This window comes from Python bivittatus, unplaced genomic scaffold (assembly GCF_059951505.1).
Source record: "Python bivittatus isolate LINGU-HERP-01145 unplaced genomic scaffold, Pbiv_v1 ctg000080_np1212, whole genome shotgun sequence".
Lineage (NCBI taxonomy): Eukaryota > Metazoa > Chordata > Lepidosauria > Squamata > Pythonidae > Python > Python bivittatus.
The window spans coordinates 78,901,182-78,914,501 of NW_028277035.1; the positions used below are offsets into that span (position 1 = coordinate 78,901,182).

A 13,320-nucleotide genomic window follows, 5' to 3' on the forward strand; every position below is an offset into this window, starting at 1 on the left:
GGACTCTTGCCAGATCTTCCCCTTCTGGCTCTTGCTGAGCCCCGCAAACAAAGAAATTCCATGTTTGTTTTTTTTAAAGAAGAAAATGCCATTTCAGAACTAAAATGATTACTCATGAAATTGCACCAATGGGAGGGGATGATGGTAAAGGCAATGGAAACAGCCGCCACCCCAAATGTGTGCTTGGCTGTTGAACCTCTTCTCTCTTGAGCCATAGCAGGGAGCCTGAAATACAAACGCTCTTGAACATTTTAGCTGTGCAAAACAATTACTTTTCTATTTTTTAAAATTATGCTTTCTTAAAGAAAGCCAAATATTAAGACACAGTGGATTTTTTTTTTTTAAGGGCAGGATCCAATTTCACAAATATTTCTTAACTGGCCCAGAAAAATCCAGAAGTTGGTTTATCCTCTTTCCAGAGACTGTCATGCTTTTTACAGATGACGAAGGAACCGTAGAGCTATCAGAGCCCAGTAGGCTTCGAGCAGAACTGCAAGAAATCTGCAGCCCGGTTCTGGCAGCTCTACTCTTCCTCCAGCTTTAGAAGGCAGCCAACGATTCATTTTCTGTTGCCCTCTAGCGATCGACCGGATTTTTGCAGCCAAGGTTTGCTAATCCTAAGGAACAGGAAAAGGTAATTGATCGTGCATGACCCAAGCAACCATTCGAGTCTGTTATCGTGAGAATCCTCAAGCGCACCTTCGTTGGACTAATTCTACCCACCCCGTCCACAGCGCAGCACGCGCCCGCGGCCCGCGCGTGACCCAGCCTCTTCGTCTTTCTCCGATTGGAAATTTCTGGTTCCCAAGTTTCTGAAACTTCCATTTAAAATGGCAATACTCCAATCGGGAGCTGGAAGGGCTTTCTGTTGCTCAGGCCTCCCTGCAACTCAAGGGCCGGGATCTCACAGACCGAGCAAACGCGTGAACAAGGGAGACGCATCTCGCCCTCCCACTGCTCCGCGCTTCCCCTTTAAGACGCCCGGGTTGAGCGGGGAGTCTCCCGCTTTCACACCTTGGGTGGGAAAGGGAGGCGGGACCTCTCGCCTCTGATTGACGGCCTGCCAACCTCAATGGAACGTTGTATATCCAAACGGGGAAGGGCCCTCCGTCCAATGGGGAAGCGCGCGGGCGCGCCGTGGAACGCCGAGGAGCCAATGGGGAGCGAAAGGGAGGGGGAGGAGGACGGAACATGTTGCAATGTGTCCAACGTGGGTTTGAGTTGGGAAGGCGACGCTCGGGGGACTGGAAAGTGGCTTTGCGGACGCGAAGGTGGGAGGTGGGCACGGGAAGGTGACTGGCCGGTTGCAGGCGCGCCCGAGAGGATCGCGCTGCTCGGCTCGGCTCGGCCCGGCCCGGCCCGGCCGGCGGCTCTCGGTCAGGGCGCGTATCAGTCCCGGGGAGGCGGGAGGCGGAGGCGGAGGAGGAGGAAAGCCAAGAGGGGAAAGTTGCGGAGGCGGAGATAGAGCACCGCTTCGCCCGTGCCTGGGAAAGGTGTCGGAGCCTCGGAGGAGAAAAGGGCCGGGAATCAGCCGAGCCGCGGCGCGCCAGGTCTTGGCTCCGCCGAGCTCTCGGCTCGCTCTGATCCTGCAGCGGAGGCGGCGAGAGAGGCAGCGGGGGAGGAGGAGGAGGAGGAGGAGGAGGAACTTTCCGGGTGCGCGGGGCTCTTCCCGGGCTCGGCCCAGCGCGGCGGCAGCAAAAAAGATGCGGGGTCCCTTTCTCCGGGCGCGGGACCCAGACCCCTGCTCAGCCCGCGGGTGCTGACTCGTGGCGGGGCCGGGAGCTTGCTTCCGTCTCCCTCTCCGCGTCGGGGCTCTCCGGTCGTGCTGCGAGGAAGCGCCGGCGCTGCGCTCTTTTCCCGCGACGCCCGGCGCCGGGCTACGGCAGCCCGAGATCGGCCCCTGAGAAACCGAAGGAGCTGCCGGTGCTTGGACGGAGCTGCCATGGTTTGACGAAGTGCCTCGGGAGGCCTGCTGACCTCGGTCGAGCCGAAAGGAAGGGGGGAAGTCAGCCACCCGCCTTGGACTTCTCTTTGACTCAACCCTCCTTCCCGCATAAAGAGCCTAAACGTTTGGTTGGGTGACTTCAACTCTGTGCATGCTCTTGGTCCCCACTTTTTAACTAGGATACAAAATGGCGCTGCCAGGATGGGGAGAGAGGAGGTCCTCACTCTTGAGCGATGCCTTTTGGACTCTGCTTTTGACTTTCCAGATGTTCGTGGGATTGGGCTCGTGTGTGGAGTGTGACTCCAACTGTACGTGTATCGGTGATCTTTTGGACTGCAGCAACCGGGGACTAGAAAGAGTTCCTCCAACTCTGCCCACCTGGACGGTTTATCTGTAAGTGTCCTATTTGCAAAGTCCAAATTCTTCTTTTGGATAGGCATGACAGACTCTCTTGAAATTCTGCGTATGGGTGAGTGCATGTGTGTGTACACATGCCTATTTTTGTATCACGGTCTCTTTTTCCCCCCTTCGTGAAGGGCAGCGTCTAGCCCTTTCTTCTTTGCAGAGTGTGATTAATGTAATACTGCATTTCTTCTTCATTGACATATCTAGTTGTAGCTAGTTGCTGAGCAACTAACTCTGCGAGATCCCTTTGGGGGTAGAGAGTTCTCATATCCTTGGAGAGAGAACCCAGAGGGAATAGAAGCTGCTCATTCCCCTTGTAGTTAGAGCACAGACCTTCAGCAGAAGGAGAGTTCAGCCTTTTAAAGGGGACACTTCACATCCTCATCCTTAAATGCTGTAGGTGTAGCCTCATTGCTGAGTTCCTTCTTCATGGGGCCCTGGTCTGCAAACTCACAGTGTTTTCCTTCTGTCCTCATTGAAGTTCTCAGTTGAGTTTCTCTGTCTCAGCAGGGGCCATATACAGTATGGGACATAGGTGCTTTAATCGGCTTCTTTCAACATGGGTCTGTTCTGAAAGATCCTGTATCCCCAGCCCAGCCTATAATCATGTGAAGCCTGACAATTAAATAATGAAAAGATTTATATGGCCGCCCATCTTAAGCAACTCTGGGCGGCTCACAACAAAAAACTTAGGTTTAGACATGCCTATAACTTGGGAAGGTCATTAGTCCAGAAGAACGTTATATTCAGATCAGTGTTTGAAATAAGCATTGAAAGTGGTTAGAGGGGATTATTTTATCATAATTGTTATTTTAAAGACAAATAAGATTGACCGGCTAAAAAATTCCATGTTTTTAAAAATCAATGTCCTCTTTAGTTTCACTTATAATACAATAATCCTAAAATATTAAAAATATTATAATGTTTCTCTCTTATTAAAACCCAAGTTTAGGCCCCAGGAAACCTCATGTTGTAAATGAAAGGACACTCTAAAGTTACTGCACAAGATTAAGAAGTTCAAGATTGTCAAATGTAAGGACTTCTAGAGTGTCAGCTGTTGGTTATCATACTGTTGTGGGAGGATATGAGATTTGTATGATGTATGGATATAGCATGCTATTTGATACACAGATTTTTAAAAACTGGCCTATGTTCTTCTGTCAATATTTAGTTATTCAACTTTTTCCTCTGCCTGTATAAGATTATCTCATATTTTGCCTTTAATTCAGTGGTGAAATTTAAAGGCACTTGGATAAACGGTTGCTGTTTGCTTCTGCAGGACAAAGAATATTCTTCTTGTCTGAGCTGCTTCTGTATGCTTCCTAAGGAATTAATAGTTGCACTCCAAAGTGAGGAAAACTAAGATGATTTTTTTTTTTTTTAGTAGAAAAAAATATAAATGGCTTGCAGATGTAGGCCAAATGCCTTTCCAAATGCCTTGCTGCACACTGGGCCCTTGTTATCTGTTAAATAGTTCTGTGAGGGTCTCAACTTACTAATTATTTACAGTAGTTAATTCATGATGTTCTCAGATTTGGGACCCATATGACAATCTTATGGTTAAGGTGTTAAATATGGACCAATAAAACATGTGGTTTTTATCTAAGGCTTAAACTGGTGCATTCAGATTCCCATCATGCCTCTCATGTGCAAGTATTTCCTTTTTGGCTGTAGTTGCATTTACTTGGAAGTAAGTATGCTTAGGGCTGCAATCTTCATGCTCTTTTTAGGCAGAAAACTGCTTATAAATGTGTAAATGTAGAACTTTAAGTTTATAAGTAGCTGTCTAAGGGCTATCAAAAGTTAGACTTATTTTTTTTAAAGGTTAAAATTATACCTGGAAAATGAATTCTTCCTTGCTGCTTCCTGTAATAGCTGGTGCTTTTTAGCAAAGCGTTAGTTGACTTAAAAAATATACGGTACATGAATGTGGTTTTCTACTTAAAGATGTTAGAGCACTTTAACGCACATTGTAACCTGAGAAATGTTAGCATCACCTTAACAGAAGAGGATATATTTATGCCTAGATTGAAACCCACAGGCAACCTGAGAGAAAGAATTAGGACAAAATTGCTTTAAAATAAAGAGATGAAGAATTGCCCTTATTTGTCATGGAGAGTTTGATACCTTACCAGACATGAAAAGGATTTAAAGGATCCTGTTTCGTGAGAAAAGAAGATAGTGATTAAATACCAACAAGAAGATAGCGATTGAAGTACCAGCATTATAGCCTGAGCTCACGTTCTTGAGGAAAATTCCATACTTGCCAGTTTGATGTTTACTTTTATTGGCTTTATATAAATCACTTGGCTGTGTTAAACCTCATGCTTCTTGCATGAGAGTTAATGAATTAATGACTTTATATCCACTGCAAGTACAGTGTCAGAGAGTGATTTTTTAAGTAAGATTGATGGCATTATAATTGAGCTCTAGAGTATAATTCCGCAGTCCCTATCACAGGAGTTACATGCAGTGGTACTTTCCACATATATAAAAGTCTGAATGGCGTATAAGTCTTATACTCTGCCACCAGAGATCAGGAAGTAGTTGATCTTTTGATTGTGTTAACCACAACAGTGATTGCTTCCTATGGTTGATTCTTGTAATCTGCTAAAGTTTTGTTTTGAACTTTCATCTAGAAGCCAACACTGTTTTTTTTCCCCCCACTGTACATGTTGGCCATTTAAGAAGGTTAATCGCTCAGAGCTAATGCTGCCACAAGAGGACAGATGAGTGGCTTTTTCATGTGCACCAACTTCATTTTGATTGTAATTTTAGGACTGGTAATCCATTGCCAGGGATGCTAAACTGTGGGTGTCTGTGTTACCAGACAAGTAGACACTTATAATGTATGGAGGGTATTTTTAGAAGGATGAGCTCCTTTGGTTTCATTACATTTTGTAAGCCACATCATGTTTGTATTAACTTGTGCCTGGCTTCTCTCGATGACAGTAGTCCCCTACTGTGTGTCAACAGTATTGTGACAATGGCCTTTGTTTATTCCTGTGAAAGTTTCACCAAGACTGTGCATACTAGCTAGTAAACTGTGTTAATCAGAGGGTAAGCCTTTGCATCCAGTTGGACGAAAGTATGTCGTCACCTAAAATCCCTTATAAACTTTCTGTGGCTGGGTTCATGTGCCACCCAAAGTTGTGGTTTGCTTAACAGTGGTTTATGGAATAAACTGTAGTTGCTTGGGTTCACACACAAGACACTAAGACATAAACCACGGTTTATAAATCACAATGGCAGAGTTCACACAAACCAACAAATCACAGTACAGCTCAGTGTCTTGCATGAAATCAGTTTGTGCCTTCGGAAAAGATGCTTCTTGCTTGGGGAACACACTGAGTCTTTGGGTGTCTTGGGAGTTTGCTTTATTTTCACCTCGGCATAGGTATGTGTGATTTATTGTTTGACTCTGGATTTGTGGCAGTATCTGTGTTAATTTTGTCCCTAGAAATCTTAATCAAAGAGAATCAGTTTGAGGTCCTGACCTTTCAAAATAAGTATCAATTCATTTATGTATACGTAGCATAAAGTAGCTTATTTTAACATCAAGATTTAAAACTGAACTGCATTTGAAAACACAGGGGAATACTTTAGCACATTAATTAGAGGTACCTACATTATTTTGGCTTTTTGGTAAGTAATATACTTGGATTTTCTTTTCTATTTTCATATTTCCCCTGATGCTTCATCTGTGAGTTGTCCATACACAATGAAAATATACTCCCTTCTGAGTTAGATTAAAAGATGAACAAAGATTTTATGCAAATTATATTGTTTGTGCCTTATTTTCACAGTGAAAAGCCATTTACATTTTTTTCAGTTTGTAAATGCATAGGTGTAACATTCTGGCAAAATGATTTTTTTCCCCTTTCCTTGCCACTGCAAATTATACTATCTGCTCCTTTCATATTAGTTAGAACAGTGTTTCTCAACCTTGGCAACTTGAAGACATGTGGACTTCAACTTCTAGAATTCCCCAGCCAGTATGCTGGCTGGGGAATTCTAGAAGTTGAAGTCCACATGTCTTCAAGTTGCCACGGTTGAGAAACATTGAGTTAGAGCTTTCATCCAGTTGGCAGCACCTAGGTGGCCTTAAGTAACCTTGAAAGGTAAAGCTGCATCAAATTTAGTTAGTACTTGGATGGGAGACCACCAGGAAAATCAGGCTTGGAGCTAGCCTAGGAAGTTGAAAAAATGTCCCCAAAGAAAACAGTAGCAAATCACTTCCGTATTGGAAGTATCCATGAAATCCCCAGAAGCTTCATTTGACTTGAAAGAATCTACTTACTCTGAGATTCAACTGATAAATACAAATATTCCGAAAGCCAAACAGTGAGTTCGTCTTTCAGTAGGTGATTTGAACGTTGTTTTCCTAAATCTGCTTAAGAATGCTTCAACCATTGTTCAGAGATGATTATGTGACTATGATTCCATGTTTAGAAGACAATCACTAACAAATTGCCTAGACTATATAGTACATTACACCAAAATATTTTAGGGTATAAAGTATAGCATTTTTGCTGAGAGATGCAGTGCGTTGTACTAAAGCAAATAAAATAAGTCTTCTAGGTTCTAGGCTGGACTTCTAAAGTAGAAAAATTAATCACTCTTGTTTCTTATTATCCTGGATCCTAGCAAAAGAACTCTGAAGGGCGCTAACTTTCCACCCAACTACCACTCAGCTATCATAATTTGCCCTATTTCTAATTCAGTTTCTAAAACTGTATTAGGCATTAAACAATTTCTGGGGAAACCTAAGGATTAGAATTAATTTGTTAAACAACTTCTTAAATGCTACATTCTGTGACTAAAGCCCATTTCTGCATTTGAATCATGTAATCGTAGCCTATATGTGTATAAACCTGGCCTCAGCATGAATTAATCCAAACAGATTATTACAGACTTTAAAGAAGACCACAAACATTTTTTAACAACCAAACCAGAGTTATTCCATTAGTCTTCATTGCTTTTCAGCTCTTGTGTGTGGTGATGGTGGGAAGAGATATTTAGCTTATTTGGGTTTGTTTAGACACAGAATCAAGGGTTATAAGTTTCTGTTCAATTCCCTGGCATAATTTCATTGCATGAGAAGAATTATCTCTTGAGCACATGCTTTGTTTACTTTAAAGCGCCCTGCTTCTCTCTGCTTGAGAATTTAAATAATACTTTGGGTGCAGTTGTAAGTCTATTAGAGAATAACCCCACTGAACTCCCTGAGATAGACATGAATAAATTTGCATTAAAGTCCACATACTATAAATATAAGATAGGGTTTGATTTATTTACTAAATTTCAGACTTGCTCTGTCTTTTGTAGCAAGAGTTTGAAATGCCTATCAGCAATGCAGTATTTCTTATAAATGCAGATTAAGATACACACCCACACACATACACAAACTTCCTTATCCTTGAAAGATGGCTAATAATGTTTAAACAAATATTCCCATTGAAGTCTTGTGTTGGCTATGATACTGGACTTTTTATGTTTTGTAAATACTAGCTGACACTTTCAGAGTTAGTGTTAGATCTTGAGAATGTGCTTGCTTGCACAGTTGCCAAGATCTCCTAGAGATTTTAAAGGATTACTTAAAAAAAGAAAACTTATTTTTTAGACATTGTTGATTTGGGAAAAATGGTGCCTAAAACCAGGTTTGCCTGGCATGTACAGAAAGGTATTCAAATTCATTGCTTTGTACTCAAACTCAATTGAATTGTGAAACTGAGCATCATTGTGGATGCCTGTAGAACAAGGCAAGAGCCTATAAGTGTATAGTGGGGGGGGGGGGTTACATTGCACACAGAAGAGGATATGAGTGTCTGCCACGAGCTAAAACTTTGTCAAAGCTATGAAATGTGTATTGTGATATTACACACAAGTTCTGCCCCTTATAAAAGCGATAGAGTTTGTATTACAGCCTCGTGATGCACCTCTCATTATTGCCCCCCCCCCAACGTCAAAGGAAGAAGCTCTAACTCTAAACAACACTTTGGACCTTTCTCTCTCCACCTTTATTCCTTGGTTGCCTTACTTTGAAGAAAAGATAGACATCAAAAGAAATAAAACATTTGAAGTGTGATTTACATTAGGACAACATACACCGTGTAAAACCTAACTGCAGAACACTGGAAATAAAATGCTTGTGGCTTAAACATCTCAGGTGCAAAATGTTGAAAATATCAGAATGGCAGTTACAGATCTGGTGCCTTTCCACATAGTTTTTGAATCCTAAAGGCTGTTCCCTTCCTTTTTCTGGCTCAGTTACATGCACGGGTGATAGAATATTGACTTCTTTCTGAAAACTTGACATGTGAAAGAAGCATGGGGGAAACGTTAGAGGGATGTAAGGACAATATTTTGAAACCAGCCTGCTGGACTTCCTTAGATAAATTCAGGAATGACTGAAGTATATTCCTAATAAATGCAAATAAAGCTTCCATGTACAGGTCTAGCACACATACAATAACCAGCCGTCTGTGTTGCTTAGAGAGAGATTTCTATAAATGAGTCTGACCAAGACTACCTAGATAGGTACCTCTTTGGCAACAATCTTTTTGCATTCTCACCTGAACTTAATTTTCACCTCTCCTTGGCCTGACAAAGACGATAGCTGGGTTCACAGATCAAATCAGCTATTGTGGTTTGTTTCATTTTGGCATTGTTCAGTATATGAACATGGCCATTATGGTTTATCAGTCATGGTTTATGGCTTAGTGTGATCTGGCCAATAGTGGCTTATTCAGTTAATACAGCTTCACATTAGTGTGTCCCCCACCATTTCCCTCAGGATGGTTTGACATTTAAGACACCTTCTAAGAAGAACTTTTAAATTTGATATTGGGTTTGCAAACGCTATTTTTCTGGAGGAGAAACTCGAGTCCCATATCTGGGTCTAGTAATAAAAGAATGGGCGTGCTTGGCAACTGATGTACATGCAGGTGGGGATGAAAGCTGCTCATTTGACAGTTATGACTTCATATTCCTAAATTCTCTTCAAAGTCACTGAACAAATGGAATGGAAATCAAGGTGTGATCTCCAGAGGTCAAATTGATGTGTAACTGAGCAGGTCAAGAGCCACCATAAAGGTTCTTCCCCAGCTCTCATCCATACTTCCCATGAAAACATTTCCCAGTTGTGTAATTTATGCAGTGGTAAGTTTCTCTCTGTATGGCAAGCTCTTGTAGGTTGATGTCCTATTCCTTATCCTGCTTCCTCCTGATTTGTTCCTGTAGCTAAGTATCCTTCTGAACCGTTGGCACACTGAAGTAATCATAAAGCCTTGTGAGGTGAACGGAATACTATATCCTCCCTTCTGTTTACTGAGAAGGAAATCTCATTGAGTGAGACTTCCTTCATTATTCTCTTAACACTTATATATTAGAGGAGGGTAGCTTGTACTCTTTCCTTTCTGGGTGAAGAATCAGTTCTCTCTTACACTATAGGCATAGATACATGTACAGCTTCCATCATACTTCACTATCTGATTTCCCCCAAAACAAACCATAGGGAGATGTTTGTGTGAATGGTTCCTTGTCTGCATGTGCATAGCAAATTTATTTAGTGAGTTATGGGCTTCCCCATACAAATGGATTCATGTTGCTTTTGGTTCAATGGATTATATATTTCACTAGCTTCCATTGAAGTTGCAGACCGTAAATTTTCCCTTGAGCCTTAGAATGAGACCCTTTCCTTAGTTATATTCAGGGAAACTTGAATGAAATCTTCTGCTTGGTTTACTGTGACAGGCATGTGTATTTATGAAATCGTGCTACTGGATGAAGGCTCTGTAGATTGAAGGTGTTCTGATGCTATTAGAAATAGCCAAAAACCTTAGAAGCAGGATTGGATATGGAAGGACTGAGACATTTACCATTTCAGATCCTTAATTTTGTGAGAGATCGTGGTAAAACCTAAAATGGCACATTGCTAATTATATGTGTTTATTCTAAATCAGGGTTATCCAAAGTGTTCAATTTTGACCCCCAAGGGTCAGTGGTACTTACTATCCAAGGGGGTGAATGTTGTTGTTATTTGTAGTATAAATAGTTAAAGTTGTATTTATTAAATTATTTTAATATAATAAATGTTTGGGGGGTTAGTGAACAATCTGAAACTTCACGAAGGGGTTGATGAGCTGAAGTGTTTGGGGAACCCTGTTCTAAGTATGTCCTCTTGGGTTGAAAAGGATCTTCTTCCATGGAACTCTGTATAGGATTGCAGCCTGGAGATCTCTTCAGGCCCTGAGTTTAATTAAGCAAGAATACACCACTGACTTGTGTAAGTTATATTATACTTGTTCCTAGGATGTACGGTTTGGATTACAGCTTAAGTCTGCAGCTGTAGCTCAATAGCATGTATAATAATAGGTGTGCATGTCACTATCATTTAGGTGGACATGCTGACAAATAGATGCATTAAATAACTTCTGTAGCATCCCACTTTATAGTTATGAAAATCTATTACATTTGAATGGTTTATTTTTACATCTTGTATTTTCCAATTTTACATCTTGTCTTTTCTGATATTTATAGTAATAATATGTGACATTTGTTGACACTTGCTGGAGAGTGGAGAAGTAGAAGGGAACCAGTGTGTACAACTGAGGAAAAGTCAGATGTGGAGTTCTCTTTAATTTGAAAATTAAATATTTCTTTTGGAATGGGCTGCCATCCTATTGGTTATGCCCAGTTATGCAATTCCTTATGCATCTTTATTCTATGCAAATATATTCCTAAAACATTCATTTTATAATAGCAAACTTTATTTTAATTAGCAGTTTTGCTTGTTATTTAAGTCCACGTGTACTTTGACCTTTCTCTTCAAAAGGCTTTAATGTTAGCCTTTACTGTTCCACAGAGACAAAGCCTGAATGAGACTTATACTATGGTAGTTATGTTTAGCCCAGATTGTGGGGCCCAGGACCAGCCAGATGACCTCCAGATGAGTTCTAAAAGGGTCTGCTAGAATGGCAAAGCTCTTGTCCGTAGATTTTCAGGAATGTTATAATAACGTTAATAGTTATCTATGGCTTGGTTATAGCATTCTCTAAACAGCTCTTATTAGCGCTTTCTGAAGCATCATTCCATCTAATGCACACTGGGATCTAAGAACAAAATCTTTGGGATCCTCTTCTCTTGGGAAACTTTTTGTAGCCTTTAATCACTCTTGGCTTTTCCCTCCCCACGGTGATTGCAATTTGAAACACAAGGGCCACATACAAAGGGAGTTGCAACTCAATAGATTCAGAACCACTTACAAAGGGGAAGTTTGAAAGGTGAAGAATGAATGGGCTTGAGTGAGAGTGTGTTTTGGGAGGAGCAGTAGGGGTGAAGGACACATTTTCAGGGAAGCAACCAGCTGAATTGTTCTCACACGTGCAAGTAAGTATCTCTGTTCTTATAAATGTGTTCATTTCAGAATGTGGAAATGCTCAGGATTGTTTAGAATGGATTTTTTTTTTTTAAAGGCATTTTCCCCATCTGAATGTCCTTTTCCCAAAATCTCAAACTTGAGCACAATATGTCAAAAACATATGTATTCTGCAGAACTAAATAGATGCAAAGGAATGTAGGAGTTGTCGCTTTGGGATCAACCTGAGAGGTCTCTTAAGATCAGCTGCTCCTGCACCAATTTAGAATTCTCAGATTTCTTTGAAAAATGGAGAGAAAAACTGTTCCCTTTCATTGCCTTATTTTTGTATCCATAGTCTCCAGGTAGCACAGACCTTATTATTAGGTGTTCTTCAGAGAATTTAGAGTCCAAATCATCAAAGATATACAAGGCTGAAAAGGGCTGAGGTAGTGATGCCTAATGTGATTATTTGTCATATCACATACACCACAACTGCTATTTGGAATGGAGAAGACAAGCAAAGACTTTTGCAAGAAAAGAAGAAAATAAAAACAAATATAGAGGCGTATGTTTTAAGTTGGCGTTAACAGAGTTGCAAGCAATCATTTGCCTTAGCTCTTTTTACTTCTAATCTGTGAGTGAGTCATAGATACTACTAGGCAACTGATCTAGCATAAATAAATAAAATAGGGTACTGCTTGCAAAACTAGATTAAAGATAGATCCTAAGTGTAGAAGAGTTGAAGGCTGCTATTTTTAGTGTGCTTCTTCCTTCCTTCCTTCCTTCTGGTGCCCTGTGGATGGTTGGGTAGTTTCTTTGTTTCAGTTGAAACTTGAAAAAGAGGAGTAATTTGACTTTCCCCCAATGGAGTAATGAAATAAATAATTGATAAGCATTTTTTTTCTCTGAGGGCATTTTGGGGATATGGTAAGTTGTGAAATTCTAAACAAAACTGGGTACGTTTTTGTGAATGTAGCTCAGCCATACATTAATGAGCCATTTGAACTGCACTGTAAAAAGCATTTCTATTCTTTTCCAGTATTTATTTAGACTGGCTAAAAGGCTTCCAGTCAACAGGAATTCTCTGCATTTCTGCTCTTTGACTTCTGATGTGCTACTTTTGAAATCCTCAGCAGAGCTTCTCTTGCGTTAATGAAAGTCTGGTTGCCCTCTCAATTGAGAACTTGTGTGGGAAGTTTGGAGATAGACGATTACCAGCGATGACTGAAACTATTGTTCAAAAGAGCACTTCCTGGCAAAAGTGCTAGCTATGGTGTAAGATGAAGTAGATTTCCTACTACTTCACAAAAGCGTAGGCAATAATAAATGGGTCAACTTTTTAAGGTGCCCCGAATTTCTCTGCTGTTTTTGCTGCAGAAAGCTAACATGGCTACCTTGCTAGAAGTTGATATAAGAACAATGTAATTATGCATGTGAGATCACAGTAGTGGTTGTAAAATGACTTTTCAGTGGAAGAAAGTACACTTAACATGGGTTAGGTGTGTATATCTGCTCTATGACCTAATTATCCAAAGACTTCTAACTTGTCACTTTTCTTGAGGCAATTTACAGTAGAGCAGAGCGATGAACTTGAGGATAAGTTTATCTC

General features: G+C 40.9%; 1 protein-coding gene across 1 annotated transcript in view; it reads left to right on the forward strand.

Annotated features, from left to right (window-relative positions):
• Positions 1-1,221: 1,221 nt before the first annotated feature.
• The window catches only part of LRIG1 (leucine rich repeats and immunoglobulin like domains 1), a 153,789-nt gene continuing 141,690 nt past the window's right edge, over positions 1,222-13,320 (forward strand). Inside the window, exon 1 of the mRNA XM_088134367.1 lies at positions 1,222-2,338. Coding sequence (XP_087990493.1) covers positions 2,133-2,338 — 206 coding nt within the window. The 5' untranslated portion in view covers positions 1,222-2,132. The remainder of the gene's footprint in view (positions 2,339-13,320) is intronic.